Consider the following 19,339-nt stretch of genomic DNA (forward strand, 5'->3'; position numbering starts at 1 on the left):
TCTGCCGGCCACCCATGCGCAGTCCTGTGATGGTCTCCTCCAGCACGGTCCACCCTGTCCCTCACAGTGGCCAGAACTGTCAGGGCAGGGTGACAAAAGGCTGAAGGGAAGCTCAGGTGGGGCCGGTGAGGACAAGGACAACAGCAGACATGGCTTCTGATGGTCTGCGAGGCCAGTCACCGGGAGAAATCAGGTTCCGTGCTTTCTGTGGCTTGGGGATTATCCAGCCGGGAAGCTGCTTTCTCCTAATGGGCTACATTGTCTGCCCTTCCAGATGTGGCAGCTTCCCTGCTCCTCTGCCTCCCTAACCCTCCCTCCGAGGGCAAGAAGGCAAACTTCTCAACACCTCCTCTGCCTGTTCTTGGCACACACCTTCAGCTCGGGTGCTGGCTCTCACCATTTCCTGTGAAACCTCACTCCACTCCCTGCCTGGCCCTAGTTCTAGGACTGTGAATCCTCCAAAACCTTCCTGCTCAGAGTCTGAGGAAGCAACCTTGCCAGGTCAGGTGCCTCCTACAGGCCCCTGCTCCTCCCACAGATAGCAGGAACTAAAATTTACTAAGCATTTGCTAGTGCCAGGCCCTCTGCTGAGAATGCTGAGAACCTTCCATATATTACTTCCCTCAGTCCTCAGAACAATCCTATGAGAGGGGTCCTATAATCGTGCCCATTTTCTTGATAAGAAAATTGATTCCATAAGGAAGGTTAGGTAACTAGCTGAAGGGTCCACTGAGGCTGAGATGTGAGTTTAGGGTCAACCACAGGTTCCTTCTCCTATTGGGAGCTGTAAGGGCCACACTCACCATACATTCTGTCTCCTGGCAAAACTGACCGGTATATCCTCTCCATCAGCGCAGAGCTGTGCACTAGAGAGGATGTGAGCAGCAGAGGTCTTTCAAGTGGTAGCCAGGTCCTTTCCAGAAGATTACGGAACTGTTTGCTCCTTCTCTTCTCCCCCAGGGCCCTCCTCTCTCCCTCTTGCCTGGGAGGAACTGAAGGGTCACCAGAGTTCTGACTCTCAGAGAGTGTAGCCCCAAGCAGCTATGGTTCTGTTACTCGAGGGCTCAGAGGCCTCCAACCTCCCAGCCAATTTCCAGTCCCCCCCCCGCCCCCCCGCTTCCCTCCCTGCCTCCCCCGCCCCCCGGCCTTCCTGAGACAGACATCACGTGGGTGGGAGGGCACGTCATCACCCATGAGTTCCAGGGGAACAGGGCGGGGCCAGATGGGCTGCAGAACAGGCCAGGCTGCAGGTGGGGGATGAGCTGTGTACAGCATCTCAGGGGCCAAGGGCCAAAATCTCACTTTTGCCTCCTCCCATATGACAGCTTTGGACCTGCCTGATGACAGCCGAAGTTGGCCCAGTGAGCAGCCCCAGTCCCTTCCCTTGAGATGAGATGAGGCTGAGATGAGGCTTGCGTTTCCCCCACGGAGTACCTGCTCCCCATCGGGTTCCATGTGGGGCCCTGGGCTACACTGGGGAACCGGGGAAGGGAGCAGGGGCCCTGCCTTCCTCACGCACCATCTGGCAGCTTCTTGCTCTCTTCCTCTCTGCTCGTCCTCCACTCTGGCTCAGCAGTTTGGGGGCCGGCACGCACCCAGTGTGGGCAGAGGGGGCGTCACTGCCACAGGAGCCTGAGAATAACAACCAACTCCTGAGATGAGGGTTCAGAGGGCAAGTCTGTCCCCAAGGACAAGCTGTGAAGCCTGATAAGGACTGGAGAGAAGATGGAGGCTGGTCCTCCTCGCTGATTAATACAGAGGAGATGCGCGCGGGGGACCTCTTCAAGTCAAGGAGTGTCACAGGGGCCACCAACTAAAGCTCAAGCAGAGGGTGCACCACTACTTCAGAGGTGGCAGGGAATCTTTAGTTTGTTTTTCAAAACACTGTTTGCAATGGATGCAAATGAGGTCAGCCATCTATTCTACCTGCATCCATTATCCCTGGGGGTAAAACTGGATGGGGAGTGATGGGGAGTGATGGGGAGTGGACCATCAGGATCTGCAGGCTGCTGTACACTCTCCCTCTCTTGGCCCTTGGCCAGCTGCTGGGCCTAGAGGCTGGGGGCTGGGGCCAACCCCGGTGTAGCCTACGTGCCCCTCAGATGAAGACTGTGGGGAAAAGCTTCAGTGCCCAGGGCAGATGGGGAGGTGGGCAGGGACTGTCAGGGCAGTAGTTGGGCTCAGAGACCAGCTGGGTCACAGAATTGTCACCTGAACCCTCTGTCTAACTCTCATGAAGATCTAAGTATACCAGAGGCAGGCTATCCCTAGGGCCTGCCCCTCAGCTTGGAGCCCTCTAGGGCCTCTGCCTTCACCTGGCCAACTCCTGCCCACCTGTGAGACTCTAGGGTCTCATCCTCTGAGATCCCGCCCAAACCCACTGAGCTCCCATAGGACCTCCACTTACCCTTGTCCAGTCCGGACCCTCCCCCTCCGACTGGCATCGCCTATTTCCTTGTTTCTCCAGGAGGGAGGTACTGTCTCACTTCCTCATCTTCACATCCGTACCTGGTGAATAGCAGGTGTTCGGTAAATCCTTTCAGAATGAAGGAGTACACGAACGAGTATCTAGGCCTCTCTGGGCCTGGCGTTCACATACTTAGCCTCTTGTCATAAGCCTATCATTTACAGAATCATAGTAAGTCAAGGCTGGCAGGGGCATTAAAGCTTACACCTCTAGCATCTTCCCGACCTCATTTACAGATGAGGAAACTGCGACCCAGAAAAACTGACTAAAACTCGCCCGAGGCCAGTTATCACAGAGGCCACCACGCTCTCACTGTGGAAAGAGCACAGAGTCAGGCCCACAGGCGCCCTGGAGGGTAACATGGCGGCCACCCACCTTCACCGGCCAGTGAGAGACCCTCATGACGAGACAGTAGATGAGAAAGCACCTTGTGGGCAGTGAAGAGTCTGACGGGGGTGACCTGTGAATGAGTTTCTCTGACACACTCAGAAAAAGAAAACCAAAGCAAAGCGGCGTGTGTGCTGTTTTTCTTACAAGGACTTACATTCGTGAAGAGGCCGACCTGAGGCCTGACTCCCAGGCAGTCAGGCAGTGACCTGCCCCACCTCTGCGCCCTGCTGGGTGTCCCTGCAAGCTGGGCCTGCCCCTCAGGCTTCCTGCTTCCGGAGCGTGCACAAAGCACTCAATTTACCCTATGGGCCTCCATATAGAGTGACACTTATTATAATGAGGATTCATTTATGGCTTAATTTCAAAAAATGAAAACACTTAACCACTTAGATAATTTAGACTATTCTGAAGGTCGTAATCCATCTATTTCCTTGTTGTGGGCATTTAACACACACATTCACAAATAACCTAATACTCTCAGCCACATCCTAAAGGATTCCATGTGGACCCCTGAAGAGCCTGCACCAACTCCAACTGAAGGAAGTCTAGAATGTGACCGTGAACCCCACCCTGACCCAGTACAGGGTCCTGAGACCACCGCAGGCAGAGCCTGGTTTCTGAGCTGGGAATTTGGACAAAAGCCCTGGGGCATGCTGGGAGCCCCCCTTGGAGGCCTATATCACCTAGGGAGAGGCTTGATTTTATATTGTGAATTGAGAGCATTTTCAACTCAGAAAAAAGCTCTCAGGATGATCACAAGGCCCCTGGTCCACAGTGCCAAGCACCCCTGAGGAAATGCTTGAGAACTGGGTTCCTGGGTATGCTGGACAGGGGTTACCTCGTAGCTAGTCAAGCCAGGGGCTACTGCCTGTGTGGAAGATTGTGAAGCTCCCAGGAAAGTGAGCTCAGCCTCAGGGGAAGTAGTCTTAGTGGTCAGGGCTGCACTGGGCAACTTCCACCTCCAGGACCCGGATGCTCTAGGACGGGAGTCCCCTGGCCCCAGTCCCGGGGATGCCCCCTTCAGCCCCAACAGCCTGCAGATGTGACCTGCTCTCCTTTCCCCCTGAAATCAGCCTCATCTAGATTCTTTTTATCAAGAGAAACCTCTTCCTCTAAGATATTCATTTTCTAAAAATATATCCTGATCCTGTGTGTTTTCCCATTGTAAGATACTGACAACCTTGGTCCTTATGGAGCCTGTCAGCAGCCATCAGTTTTTCAAGTCAGAGTTGGATCGTCCATGTCCTTGGGGCAGCAGCATCATCACCAAGGAGCTTGCTAAAAATGCAGAGTCTCAGGCCCCACCCAGGCCTCCTGAATCAGAACCTGCACCTCGACAAGCTCCTGGGATGATTTGTCTACACGTTCAAGTCTGACAAGTGCTGGCTTAGCACTGGTTCTCAAACTTATTATCACTTGAGAACTTTAAAAAAAAAAAAAGACCAATGCCTGGGTCCCCCTACCAAGACTCTGACTTAATTGGTGTGGGGTGCAGCCAGGGCACTGGGGTTTTTAAAAATTCCGTAGGTAATTCTACTGCGCAGTCAGAATGGCGTTAATTCAAAGGCCAGATAACGAGGCAGCTTACCTTCAGCCAACCTTCCTAGTGGCTGATCTTGCTTCTTTCTTCACAGAAAAGACTAAAGCCATCAAGCCCCGAATTCCCTCAACTTCCGCCCTGGCCCTGACAGTGTCTCCCAGGTTCCCCTGCCCCTGGTGAAGAGTGAGATGTCTCTCTCTCTTGCAAGGCTGACTTCCCAGACACCTCTGTAAAGCAACCTGCCCCCTTCCGACTGCACAGTAGTCTGAGTCTATTTTCTGCTTTCGATCCAGCACTTAAACTACACTCTCACTGATCGACCTAATCCTGTATAAAAAGCATCAGCCACTTACTATGAGTTAAATGAGCAAAGCATAATTTTCATCCTTTAATACAATGCGGATATGGTTTCACCATTCAGGACCTGATATGCACTAAATATCTAAGAAGTAATTCCAACTGGGTAAAAAATGGTTTTGCTCTCCCCATAGGGTGTAATAATTGTCAATTACTTGCCCCAGTGATTAAATTTTCTGAGCTTTAAACATCAGCGCAGGGCCTTTCTACTGAAGCTGTGAACATAATTACGACATGAATGTATTCCCAAATTGGCTAAGATAACGGAGAATACACAAAATAGTCGCTTGGCTTACAGCTGATTGCCTTTTACATGCAGAGATCCACCCAGCTCTCCAAAAGGACTATGACTTACTCAGGTTAGCTTTGGGAATGAGTTCCCCAACATGTTAGTTAATTTATTAAAACAGGGGTGGCCATGCAGTTTACAAGTGAATCTCACGTCTGTGAAGATGGGCAGTGGCTGTGGGGAACTGGCCAGAGAGGACAGAGTGCAAATCTTAGCTTTGCTGTGATTTGATATTGGTGGAAAACGGGAGAAAGGGGTGAATCAGGCAGAGGAAGCACTGAGCCCGAGCATCGTAAACTGGCCACTGACACCAGGGTTCTCTAAGGTCTTCCCCGGGAGCAGGGTAAGGTCGTCATAAAACTTATTTATGTTCATTTCACTATCTCATCCTTTTAATTCCCATTTTTCTATTTTACAGCATATGTAATAAATACAGAAAGACATATATAATTTAATGATGTGTGTATGTTGAGGGGATGTTCAGTTCTTTCTTTCCTTCTGATAGGAGTGCATGCGTGAAAAAGTTGCGACTCAGCAGGAGAGACAAAGCTCCCAAGGCCCAGCGAGACTGCCAAGGGTCCCCCTGCCTGAACAAGTCTTGGGGTCCCCGGGCAGCCCACCCCTCCCATTTTGTAGAGTAGGAAGCTGAGGTTCAGAGGTTGAGGGAGGCTCAGAGGTTGTAGCTGCAGGACTCCCAGACCTGTGCTCCTTCAAAAGCACAGTCCCTCACCCATTGCTTTGGGTTCACATCTCACTTGAGTCTAACGGGTCCCTTGCTACCCCTCTATCCCGTAACCAGCATACAACACTGAAGTATGTGGGATGGTCCGATTCAACCATCAAAATGTCATAGAGTTTGATGGGTGAGGAGCCTGATAAAAAAGATGATATAAATCTTGAGTCCATGATATCTAATAGATAAGTTATTGAAATGGAAGTAAGAGATGAGATTCAAGGGGGGAGGGTATAGCTCAAGTGGCAGATCCCATGCTTAGCATACGTGAGGTCCTGGGTTCAATCCCTAGTACCTCCTCTAAAAATAAATAAACAAACCTAATTACCTCTCCCCACAAAAAAAAGAGAGATGAGATTCAAGACACAAGACACACACACGCGCGCGCGCGCACACACACACACCCCAGCCCTTCGTGACTGTAGGAAAGTCATTTTATGTATCTGGGACTCAGTTTCCCCTTCTAGAACGTGCGGTACTGCCCCTCTCATGGTGAGGGTAAGTTAAGTCAGGCCTCCCAGAAGTGAGTGGTGCCTGCCAGGAAGGAGTCAGACCTGGCCTTCTAGGAATTGCTCCAGGCCCCTAAGGATGGGGAGGTGTGGGCATTCAAGAGAATCTGATGGAAGAAGGAAAGGACACAAAGGGGTTGGGGAAGGGTGGAACTGGGAGGGGTCTTTCTGGGCCACTCCCCTGACCACTGAGAAGACCCCCCTCCCCACCCTCCCTTCCAAAGGCCATAGTGTGAGTGAGTTCTGGTTCATCTTTAAACCAGACTAAGGGAGAAGTGAAGGCTGAATGGAGGGGAGATGCTAAGACCTCTTCAGCTTCAGTCAGAGCAGGGCTTCTCTCTCTTGGGACTCAACTTTCCGGAGCAGGGCAGTGTCTGTGGGTTGAAGACACCACAGTGCTGGTGAGGAACCCATCATGTACCAAAGGGACTTACAATGTGGTGTCTGCAGGGTCTCAGGTTAGGGTTGGGCCTTGCCAAGTAAGCAACTGGTGGAAAAGAGAACTATTACAGCTGGACAAATCCAAAGAGCACAGGGACAACTTCACAACCAGAGCCAGCAGCTCACGGGCCTGGTTTTCTATCAGTGGCAGGGCTCCACCAGAGCACAAGAGGGATCTGGGGGTCTGGCTGGTAGGGCACCATGGGGTGGCCCTGCCTCCTTTCTGGCCCAGGAGGAGAGTGTCAGATGCCTTAGCATTTCCGATCTCCTCTGAGACACCCAATTACCTCTAGCCTTCCTGCAAAGGACCTATGGCAGCCCTCGGGCTGCAGAACTGGGTGCAGGGCCAGAATAGGAAACTAGGTTCATGTCCATTCATTTATTTATTCTTTCAGAAACAATCTGAGCACCTATTGGGTGCCAGGCACGCATTTCCTATTCCTCCATCCTGAAGCTGTTTTTTCCATAGGCTCGGTGCCTTCTCTCTTGGCTTGATTCCCCAAGTCCTAACCAATCACTACTCTCCCAGGGTGATCTGCTTCTAACTGAGCTCCTTCAAGGCCCACAGTTCTTGCAGAGGTAAAGGAGTAAGTCTCTACAAGGAGGATGCCAGTCCCCAGACAGCAGTGGGAAGAGATGTTAGTGTGAGGACCTCTCTAAGGTAGAGAAGAAATGCTTGTTTTCCAGGGAAGGCTTCCCCTGAAACTAAGAGGAAAAAAGTGCTCTCCTCAAGTCTTGGCAAACCCCATGGAAGGTGAAAGGCACACCTTGGAATCACTGGAGAAAAATCATCAAGAGCTGCTGCTGGTGGCAGGGGACACTCACCTGGACAGTGGGCTGTTAGAGCCAATGACTGTCTCTGCATTCAGCCAAGGCCCCATAGCCTTCAGCTGGACACACAGGGCCCTGAACATGCTCCAGTGCTGCTGGAGTGGCCACCTTGTGCAGGTGCACAAGTCACATTCAAGATCTCGGGCCAGGGTCTATCATCTTAAAAAGCTATGGCTTTTGGAGATTTTTTTCCCCCTGGCAATAAAGAAGCCTCTTAAATAAGGAGCAAAGTGGGGAAAACCTGCCCCTGAAAGAGAAAATACTTCTAATTAGATTGAGATACAAAGGTTAAATTTTTGTTCTGGGAAAAGGACTGTTTATAATCCCGTGTCATTAGCAGGACATTTTCCAGAGACTAGTATGCCAGAAATAGACCCTCTGAAGGGTCACTGGAAGGAAGGGGTGCAGACTCGTGAAGTGCAAAGGACTGGAGTTCAGATTTTCTCTTTCTCCTAATGCATGTGAGCCCTTCACGAACTCTCGGCATGGAAACAGTGCCAGCCTCACCCTGGGCACTGCTCTAAGAGTGGTCAGAAGTACAAACTTTGAATTCAGACAGGCCGAGGTTCAAACTGCAGCTCCACCTAACTTTGATAGCCATGTGACCTTGGGCAAGTTAGTCCCAAGCCTCAGTTTCTCTCTGTGCAAAATGGAGATTAAAAAAGATGTGGGGTGGTTGTAAGGATGAAAGGAAATAATCAATGTAAAGTACTCAGCACAGTGCCTGGCATGTAGGAAGTGCTCAATAAAACATGGCTAATGTCACCATGGTCACTACCATCACCATCGTCATCACCATTGTCATTGTCTTCATTTTCATCATCTTCATTCTCATTGTCACAGCCATTATCACATCATCATTGCTGTCATGTTGTCACCAGTATCACTGTCATTATTATCATCAGATCCACTGCCTATATTCCCTCTCAGCATCTTAAGTAGCATTAAAATTGCTTCCAATGGGTTTGTACAGTCAGTTCCTGAGTTAAAACTCTGTTTGTCCAAAGGTTCATTTTAAAATCAGCTGCTAGGAACTGGGAAGGCATTTACCATAGAATTAAGGTTACATCTGATGGTGAGGTTTCCACAAAAATTCATTTAACCCCCAACATAGCTGAAATATTGAATATTTGCAGTGAAAATAGAAAACAACACTGAAATGAAAGACAATGGGAAAACAATTCAATAAATACAAAAATCTATTTCACATTCAGGCTGAGAGGCTACGGGAGAAAGAAGAGGTGGCCAGAGCCTTTTGTACCTTGAATATGAACTCAGAAGCACTTGCAAGGTGATGCATAATTGCACTTCAGATCCTATCGCTTACCTTCTCCTTGACACAAGGGCCTAAGTAGCTCTCTTCTCATACTTACCTGAAAAATCAGGGGCATTTTCTAACTCACAAGACGAACGAAAACAAGGGAGGGGTGGAAGAGGGTAAGGACAAGAGGGAGAGAAAGCAGAGGAATTTCCTGAGATTACTGGGCAACAGTTGAAGGAAATAATGCAGTGGTGGATGGGGAGAGATTAAAAAGTATGGGCAGGTCCAAATGAGAAGGAGGCTGCGGAGCTGGAAGAGATGAAACAGAGAAACTGAGGAAAGCTGTGGGGAAAACACAGAATGCGCTTTATTCAGCTGGCCACAGGGGGCACTGCTGAGCCACCACAGCTTGGTTTCAGGACGTGTGGTAGAGGGACGGGCGGGACTGGAGCTTCCCAGTAGAAGGAGGGCGTGGGGGAAAACCAGAAATTGTTCACCAGCACTAGAGGTACATAAGGGAGGTGATCCATTTTTGGGGAAAGCTTGTCCCATGCTTTAAAAACCACCAAGCACATTCACTGTGACTTGAGCTGCCAGTCCTAGAAAACAACATACATTTATCTTCTTTTGGTGCCTGATCTTTATTTTTGCCCACCTCTCACCACTTCTCGGGCAGTGAGAATTGGGTTTCCTCTCTCAGAATTAGGTTTTCCAGAATGAAGCTGATAAACTCATTCTCACTGAGGTCTATGACTCATAGGTTCAAGAATTATGTTTCCTTTATTGGTATAATCAACTTAATTCAGTCAGTGATAACGTTATGGACAAAGAAATGAAACTCTAATTGAGAGGTTTCAGATACCAATCAGGGGGAGGAACCTTTTTACTTATCTTGATCTCTCTCCACAGAGACAAGAGCCTACAATTGTGACCACATTTGCAGGCTCCATTAAAAGGTACTTGATGTTCAAAAAGGGGATAGGACTGGCCTCAACCTTTAAGCCCTCAGATCTAAGAGAGGAAGTGAATGCAAGTCAATTCTTCATTCCTTTAGAGACTCAATCAACAAACACTTGTCATTCATACACCAGGAACCAGATGAGTATGTGGCTCCCGGGTCCAGAGATTTTAGCAGTATCTGGAATTGTCCTCACAGGGCCCTATTACTAAACTGGCTACCTTCTGCAACTCTGGTTTCTGTCTTACCAGGTTTCTGTGCAGAGGTTAGGTGCTCTCAAAGGACTGCACCCCCAAGCACACCATACTAGTGCAGTGCCACGGCCACAGTGGAAACCTCACGGCTACCAGTAGTGGTAGATGTGGTAAGGGAGGGGAGGCTCTTGAGTTTTGGTGAACTCAGCTGGCTACTTCTCTTAGTTTGGGCTCCTGCACAGACTGATTCGACTGAAAGAAGTTTCTTTGGGAGAAGATCCCAGAAAATATCAGTAGAGAAGTGAAGCAGTGAGAAAAGAAGGAAGCCAACTTATCAGGTCCATTACCACTGTGGGCAACTGGGGCTCATCTCCACAGGGGACCGTGGGGAGCCAGCGGAGAACACATGCCTGGGAGTTGGGGAGTTTATTTACCAACCCTCCTCCAACAGAGGTCAAGGGCTGCTCCTGGATGACGTGTTAACTCCTTGGCACTTCCATTCAGCCCAGCATGCAGGCCTAGTGTGCTCCTGAGACCACACACACACACACAAAGCATGAGGGAAAATCACAGGTATTTTCAGTGAGCAGTCTTTGGAGTATAGAGGCCAGTCTGAGAGGACATAGGGGCAGGATATCAAACCATGTCTGCTATACTAACCATGCCCTGGAAAGTTCCAGAGTTTATGTGAAGACCCAAATGTCACCAATTCAGGCCACCGTGACCAGGTGTTTCCCCAACGGGTGGCCCTTCCTGTGACCCTTGTGAAGAAGACACTCTGTTATGATAACCTCCAAGCCACAGAGGAACCCGCTCCCGAGAAGTGTGCCTCAAGATCTCATAAAGAGCCCGCCCACGGAGAGGCCAGAGAAAGCTCTCTTTCCAAAAGCAAACTGGTCCAGAGATGGTCAGCTTGGCCAGTGTGTTTCTTCGCTAGAATATAATTGGGGCCCTCGAGAAAGTTCTTTTAATCATATTTGTGCTGGCTGGGAGGCAAGATGTTCCTGGGATGAGTCATAGAGGGAGTTCCTCTTCTGGTGATCTTGTGTTCCAACTCAGGGACCAAAAAGCAATAAATAAACAAACGCCACCTCACTTCATCAGCTGCATACCGCCTAAAAATAATAACAATAATCTCGACCTGAGTAGTACACAGACAATGCAGGCAGAGGAGGGAGGAGGGTGTGCCTCTTTTAAACAGGGAGCCTTCTTTCTGGAACTCTGTTTTGTCAGAAGCACCCCATCTGCCTGGAGGCAAGCTCTCTCAAGAGCAGACACGGGGCTCTGCAGAATCTTTGGGCTGGTGAGTCTTTTTAAGTTCTGTAAGTTCACTCTATTTATCTTCAAGCAAGGCTCCTATTTGCAGCTAATACAGCATGAAGGACACCAGGTCAGTGTGGGGGCAGGAAAAGCTGCCGCATAACCTCTGGCTAGTTGACGGTGAAGATTATAGGTGTTATTTCTTATTTTCTTTCGGGGAAGAGTTCTTCCGGAATGGGTGTGTTTATACACACCCCCCTCCCACAAGGCGAGCGAGCAGGAATGAGTCCACCTGTTGTCCCTCTAGCACTCAAGGTGGTCCCCACACCAGGAGCCACAGTAATTCTCCTCTGTCCTCACCTGCACCACCTCTGAGTTCCAGTCATTAAACCTTTATTCCTGGAGGTGACATGTGAATTGGGCCTTGCCACAGGGGTAGGATTTCAGCAGAGGAGATGGTGGAATAGGGGAGAGGTGGGGCAGGTTGTCTAGAAGCAGGAGAAAGGGCACAAGAGGAAAGGTATGGGGCCTGGCCAGCAGGCTGCGGGGGCTGGAGCCCAGGGCTGGTGAGGGCCTGAGGGAGAGACAGGGTGCTGGGAACATTAGAGGGGTGTCTGGTTCTTCCAAAGGGGGTTAAAAGTTATCCTTCAGCAAAGAACGTTGTGCACCAAAGGACTGACAACTCAACTGATGCAATTCTGATGTCTTCACAGGCCTGATGAACAGGAGGCCACAAATCAGTCATGAGAACATTAGCTTGGGAGGAAAGGAGAGAGTGGATTCATTTGCAGGACTTGGCCAGCTCACTCCTCTCTCATACACATAAGATGAGAACAATCAACTATTTACTAAGCATTGACTTATGTGCCAGACCCCCTGCTAGGTATTTCACATTCATTTTCTCATCTCCGTTTCTCAGCAACCCCAGTAGATCAGTACTACCTCAGTTTGAATTGGTTTGTTGGGTTTTTCCCCCCAGGAACTGAGCTGTGAATCCCCAGGGAATGGTTGTTTTGATGGGAGGAAGGGAGAGAGCTTTCTAAGAATGTGAACCACAGTCAATGTAGGAAAGACAGGTGGGGGAGGGGCAGCAAAGGTTCCCAGCACCAAGGGAGAGGGCAGGTTGGGGTGGGGAAGGGGTAAGTGTCTTCTCATCTCCAGCCAGAGCCTAGAACTCCTTGGCCTGCGGTGCTCCTGCAGCAGGCCCCGCCCCCAGCTCCCTGTCACACCCCTGCCCCTGCACCAGCCACTACTGGCCCCTGCAGGGCAACTCTCTCTTCCTACACCTTGAATCCCTGCCAGGGTTCATTCCCAGCCTTCCCAGGAACACCCTTGGCTGTTCTTCCTGACTTGAATTGGTTTATGAATGTGGGTTCAGGACCATTCTTTGCTTGGTCTCTGAGAATCTCCACTGACAGAGTCTGTTTCATGGGCATTCACAGAGCTGGCAGGGCTAGGAGAGGCCAGGGGAGTGGAGCTGCTGTCAGGGAGCAGAGGAGGTGGGCCTTTCAGGGGCCTTCGGCCCTAGAGATCCCCAGGGGCACCGTCCCTGCCAGTGGGTGGGGGTGTGGGAGGGGCAGCTGGGCCCCGGAATGACACAGGCAAACAGACCTGTAAGTTGGCGCACTGGGCATCTGGCCAGAGGAAACTGCTAGCGCCACAACACCCCCTTCTTTCTTTGTACCCTTTGATGTTTTGCTGATCTGGAGAGCAGGGAGGCCTGGGACTTCTGCCCTTTCCCCAGCCACATGGGATTCTTGAGAGGAAAGGTCCCCCATGGATTTTCCTTTCTGGGAGTTCACCATTGATGGCTCAGTGGGCTGGGGCCTGCTTTCCCTTGGTGCCCTGCATCAATTGTCCAGGCAGACTGCCCTTTCAAAAGTATCTTCCCCTCCAGCAAACACTGAAGTTTCAGCACTAGCAAGTTCTTGCGTGGCGTTCGACATAATACCCTTTCTGGGTTCCTCTCCAAAATACCTATCCGTCTAAAGACTTTGGGGCATTGCCACATTGGGCCAAACTCATCAGAATACTTTCTACACAGTAGGGGCACCCCCACCGACAGCGGGACATTTCCTGCCCGTGACCTAGGTGAAGCCCTAAGTCGGTGAGTCAGCCAGCGTTGTCGTCAGCGCACACTGCTGGGCAGGGATGAGGGGTTTCAGCTCAAGTTCCAACCAGGGAGGCCCAACCCTGGGCTGCTATTGGAGTTCTAGTTACCTCTTCATCTCTGTCGATACTTGAGGCTGGGCTACAGAGCACAGGGAATATCAGAAATGGTCTTTTGGTGGTAAAGTGGGTGGCTGGTTAGCTAATTAGCATGATGACTGTAAGAAACGGTTAAATTAGCAATATTCAACTAGCTAAAGTATTTTAGAGGCGCTCTCCCATCCTTGTCTGGGCAGGGCTGGAGAAGCCAGGAAAGCCCTAGGGAGGTTGCTCATGCTTGCCACCTAAGTGGTCCCATGCCTGGCAACTGGTTTTGGAGGCTCTCCAGTTGCCTAAGCCAACTGGAAGGTAAGAAGATTCTGCCTTGGCAATGTTGTTATATCTCCGTTGAGTGGATATGGTATGTGATATGGTATGAAAGCTCCTGATAGCAGCTCAAAGGACAGCGGGCTGGTGACATGGTCCATGCCTGCCGGCTACTGACATGTTAGAGTCTCAGTGACCGTGTGCACACAGCAAAATCTGCCCTGAGGCCGGTCCTGCGGTTGTCACCCTGTCGTTCGGAGCTCCCCATGCAGGCGCTCCCTCCCACCCCGGAGGCAGGCCAGTCAGAGTCTGGCAGTTTCACAGTCTGACTGGCCTGCCTCACCCCTCTGGGGCTCTGGCCTTCAGCTTGCCCTGTGGTAGGCTGCAGACAGCCCTCAGGGCTGGAAAGACTCTGCTTCAAGGACAGGGATGATGAGCAGAACCTCCTGACCATAAACATGTAACACTTTGCTTCTGCTCCACAGGACCTTTCCAGTGTCTGAGCTGGCATTAAGTGGCATGCCTGAAAGTTCTTTAAAATGTACTTAAATAAGAAAAATACTAAGGGATCACATTACATCCATTAGAATGACTAAAATAAAAAAGACAGTTATACCAAAAGTTGGTGAGGATAGGGAGCAACTGGAACGCTCCTGTGCTGTTGGTAAAAAGGGTCCACCCACTCTGGGGAACTGCCTGGCAGTTTCTAATGAGGTTAAACAACTGCCCATCCTCAGGCTGAGCAATTCCACTCTGAGGTATCCTCCCAAGAGAAATGAAAACATATATTCACAAAAGACTTGTCCACAGATGTTCACAGCCGTCTGATCATAAGAGCCACAAACTGGAAACAACCCAAATATCCATCAACCGGTGAACGGATAAACACAATGGGCAACGCCCACACAGCAGACTTCCACTGACAATAAAAGGCAGTGAATGCCTGCCACACACAATGACATCGTGGTCTTGAAAACACTGTGTTTCGTGAAAGAAGCCAGATGCAAAAGTGTATGTACTGTAACACTTCAGTGACGCAAAATTGAAAAACAAGCCAAAAAATGTATGACAATAGAAATCAGAAACTGGTTGCTCTGGGGAGGGGGTAGGGAGAAGGACTTTCCTGGGGTGATGGGAATGTTTATAGGCTCTTTCAGGCGGTGGTTACATAGGTGCACACAATTGTCAAAACTGATGCATCTGAACACTTAAGAATCATTTGATTTTATGTTAATTGTCCCTTGATTTAAGAAACTAGACAGTGAAAATACCATCAAACTGCAAAAAAAAAAAAAACCCACCCAAAGTGGTTCTGTGTGCATGCATGGTGAGTTTGACCAATTCTGGAGTACAGTGGGGGAGAGGAGATGGAGGAGATGCTGCTGCTGGTGAGGGGAGCTGGTGCCCCCACCTCCGCCCCTGGCACCTGCCAGCGGCCCTGTATCTCAGGTACAATCCAAGGCAGCAGCAACCTCAGTCCCCAAACAAATGCTTAGTGAAATAAAAGAACAGAGGGCCCCAAAGAAAGCTGGCCCAGGAGTGTGGGATAGCTATCAGGCTTTGAGCCAAAACCACTTTCCAGGAAATGCCAATATTTTTGTGTTTGGGAAAGGAGAGGGAGTACTAAGGCGAGCAAGCGCCAAAACGTGTTGGTCTTTGCACAACAATTGCTGCCCAACTGAGAGGCCCTGTGGGACAGGCTTCAAAGTGCTGCTACTGAGACCTCCTCCATGGGTCTCTGGGGTAGGGCATCCAGAAAAGCCCCGGCTGGAGCGGAAGTTGGAAGTTCCTTAAGGGAAAAGCTCCATTTTGCCTGGGGGAGAGGAATCTTCTATTTCCCCAGTAAGAGGCCACAGCAGTCTCGCCCATTCTCGGTGTTCAGCCCTCAAATAGCCCAGGGTGGCTTTATGACGTACTGGCACAGGCAGGAGCGTGCGAATTGGGCCGCAGACCCTGGCTCTTCCCCTTCAGAACTGTGTGGCCTTGGAAAAGTGACTCAGCCTCTCTGAGCTGCAGTTTCCCTGCCTGTGAAATGGGTAAAATAATACCTACTGCTGGCGAAGTAGAAATTGCCTAGTGCCCAGGAAACACTTGACACAGAATTGTGTCTGGGCAGCAAAGGTCTTTCCCAGGCACCTAAGCCAAACTCCCAGTTGGAGTAGAGACCCCTCCAGCCGAATTAGCATTCATTTAAAAATCTCAGGACCTCATGTGCACAGAATTTGTGTAATCATCATCTTTGGTTCATAACACTTTTCCACGCATGGCTTCCTTTTTTAAATTTAAAAAACTGTTTGTTTTATTTTTAATATTATAACATTTAAAATAACAAAATAAACACTCATGAAGGCCCGACCAACTCAACAACATGTAGGTCTGTTTCCAGACTTTCTATTCTGGTCTCTCAGTTCCTTTGTCTACCCCTGTACCAGAGTCACAGTGTCTTATTAGACTTTCCCATGGTGTGAAGAAGAAAGTAAATTGGGGTTAGTGACATGGGGGGATAGGGTAGGGGAGAGACTACTTCAGGGAGCACAGACCTGAATGATGATGAGGCACCAGAGCATAGCAGCATTCCAGTGCTGCCAGATGTGTGTGTGTGTGCGTGTGTGTGCGTGTGTGTGTGTGTGTGTGTGTGAGAGAGAGAGACAGACAGACAGACAGACAGAGACAGAGAGGCAGAGACAGCGAGACAGAGACAGAGACGGAGAAAGGGAGACAGAGGAGAGAAATGAGCACGTTCAGAGTGATAGAAAAGGCAAGGGACTAGATCACGCCTGGCCTTCTAATTTTCATTTCACAAAGATTATCTAGTACAACCCACTTTACAGATGAGGAAATAAAAGTTCAGAAAAGGTGACTTGCCCCAGGCCATGCATTCATTTATGGGCAAGATTATGGTTAGAATTCAAAGTCCCCTCTGTTCAAGGCGGTGTCCCTGGCAATGCGCGGCTCCTCTGGGCCCTCAAATGGTTTGAATTCCAAATAAAGCCTCCAAGTGGCTTCCAGGTAATGAGGTAATAAATAGCATACTGAAATGGCGCTCTTCTAAGCAGAAGTTCTTTACCACGAAAAAGATAACTGGCTGACTAATCAGGATTCTGACAGTTTTTCAATGGCCGTAGGGCCATGCTAAATTCCATTTGAATATTTCCAAGGTATTTTCTGATCATGGGTGATATTTATTCTAAAGAGAAAAATCAAGGATATGCTAGTGATAGTCTTTGAAATTTAAGTTGGGTGCTATGATCATATAAGCAGAAGCAAGTATTTTTTTTAATAATCTACAAATAATTGAGAAATATACAAGTACTAGATTAACACTTTTACATGTATTTTAGTGCCATCCCTTCAGTTCAACACATGGTAAGAATTCTTATTCCTAAAATATGGATGGAAATATTAAGGTCAGAGTTTAAAGACTCACCTACCCTTCTCTTTTGAAACTCTGAGCCGGTACAAGATAAAACCCGCAGAGAGAGCTGTGACTAAAGACACTGGAGTCAGTCTGACCTGCATTCCCTATTAAATCTTCAGGGTAAATGGATTTCTCAAATCTGTTTTCCTCTTTGACCGGCTAATCCCTTCCTTCCAGGGGGAGATTTCAGCCTGTCCACCCTGCAACTCATCTATGGCAACAGACCCACGTGCGGTTTCCCTCTTGCGTCCTCACACTGGGCTCTGATACAACTGTAGAAATTATGACTCAAGAGATCACAATTACTGACTTCCGAGAGCCTCTGACTTCTCTTGGGAGAATAAGCAGATGAGAAATTCTACGTATTTTCAAAGAGACAAATTCAGGCTGTTTCAAAATCACGCCCAGGCTTTCCTCTGCCTCTCGTTTTTCTTGTGAGGACAATTTTGAAAGTATGCAGATGTGAGGGTGCTAATGGCAGAAGGACCCGACATCTTTTGGCGCAGGTAAGAACCATCTGCTTTTAGTTACTTAAGCTGTGTCTCCACAGTGGATGCAATTAAAGTGACTCAAATGTTGGCTGAGAAGCTGCTGAATGATGCCCTTGCTAAGCTCTCTGTGCCAAGCAGCCCTTGGCCATCATGAGAGCTTTGGGAGGCCGGTAGACAGCATGGGCGCACCTTCACTCATGCCCTGTAGCTCTAATTTGAGGAAGAAAACCCAATGCTAAAGCGTAACAAATTCAAGACAAACCCTTCTGACTGGCAGAGAAGAGCCTCACTTAGTGCAATAGGCTGGAGATGCCCAGCTCAGCCACGGACGGTCTGTGGGAGCAGGAGCACGTTCCGGAATCTCTGGTGGCCTCAGCGTCCTCATCTGTACAATGGGGGATATAACAGTATCTACACTGCGGCTGCGGAGTGAGTGAGTTAACGTGCAAAACACTTAGAACAGTTCCTGGCATACAGTAAGCGCTCACCAGGGGTTGGCTATTGTTATTATAATAAAGACAGGGTGCCAAAGGACCCTCACTGTGGAGTGCTAAATAAATGAGGTGAAATTTTCATTTTAAACTATAACTATGCAATAAATAGGATGAAAGGAAGGTGATTTTTCTTCTCAGCAGTTTTAAGCCTGGCATGGTGCTGGCCACTGTGGGCAAGGTGCACAAAGAAACAGTAACTGCCAGCAAGTCTGAAGTGACAAGTGTAAGGTCAAGAGCAGAGACAGTGGGGACCTGGTGGAGGGTTTTCATTAGGCCAGACTCCCCGGGATACAGGGTACGGAGGGACAATCAACTCCGGCTGCAAATGAGACTTGGCTGGGGAGCTATACCCGGGCCACATCTCAGACCAACGAAATGAGGATCTCGTGTGGTTGGCTCAGGCATCGGGATTTGTTAGAGTTCCTTAGGTGATCCCAACGTGCAGCCGGGGTGAGGACCCCACCTTCAGGTCTGCCACACACACACACCCCCCCCGCCCCCGACATGAATGAGTGCTCATCCTGGTCAGTCCTCAACAGGCGCAGACACACAGTCTCAATTCTCTTCACAGAGACAGAGAAAAATCCCCACATCACATCCAGGGCAGGAACTGACCAGGACTGTGTATGAGTCCATGGTGCCTGGGACACCGTCTTGGTGTGGAATTAATGAGTGAGTACACAGAGATGTGGATGGGTGAATGAATGAATGAGTGAGTGAGTGAATACTGCACCATAGCAAATGTCTGCTGATATGGAAGTAAAATTGGTTAAAAACTTTCTGGAGGCCAATTTAAAAGCATTCATACCCACTGACCCAGAAAATCTACTTCTTGGAATCACCCCAAGGCAATGTAGGCCCTGGCTGGATTTTCTCCCAAGTGCCTGCAGTTCTGATGAAAGAGAGATCCATCGGCAGCAGAAGAGGGAGCCTACAGTCTAGCGCGACCACGCTCTTGCAATTCCCGTTCCGTGGGCAGAGGGAGAAAGGAACCCTCAGGCAAGGCCAGTTTTTTTCTTTCATTAGGGATTGAGATTTGCACAGACTTTCAGATAAGAACTCAGCTTAGACCCCCCAGAGTTCAGTGGCATAAGCACAAGACAGGCCCTCTTAGATAGGAGATCATAGAAAAGTCCCACCAACCAGTCGCCTAAACTATTTTAAAAAAAATCACAGGAAGGCAGGGCCCGATGTTAGAGTTGGAACAGAGCAGCCCTCTATCAGCCCCTTC

At 49.4% G+C, this 19,339-nt stretch overlaps 1 protein-coding gene across 8 annotated transcripts in view; it reads right to left on the minus strand.

Moving 5' to 3' along the window:
- Positions 1-19,339, minus strand: part of RAI2 (retinoic acid induced 2) — a 301,266-nt gene that overhangs the window by 3,848 nt on the left and 278,079 nt on the right. For 4 of the 8 annotated variants that reach the window (XM_074359293.1, XM_074359294.1, XM_045516353.2 and 1 more), the window contains 2 exons: positions 2,408-2,508; positions 1,520-1,632 (listed from right to left, as the gene is read on the minus strand). The exons of 2 other annotated variants lie outside the window; for them this stretch is intronic. In XM_074359293.1, the coding sequence (XP_074215394.1) occupies positions 1,520-1,632; positions 2,408-2,444 (150 nt within the window). In that variant the 5' untranslated portion in view covers positions 2,445-2,508. The remainder of the gene's footprint in view (positions 1-1,519; positions 1,633-2,407; positions 2,509-19,339) is intronic. 2 more of the 8 variants (XM_074359295.1, XM_010954552.3) reach the window with 1 other exon arrangement.

This window comes from Camelus bactrianus, chromosome X (genome assembly GCF_048773025.1).
Source record: "Camelus bactrianus isolate YW-2024 breed Bactrian camel chromosome X, ASM4877302v1, whole genome shotgun sequence".
In the NCBI taxonomy this organism is placed as follows: domain Eukaryota; kingdom Metazoa; phylum Chordata; class Mammalia; order Artiodactyla; family Camelidae; genus Camelus; species Camelus bactrianus.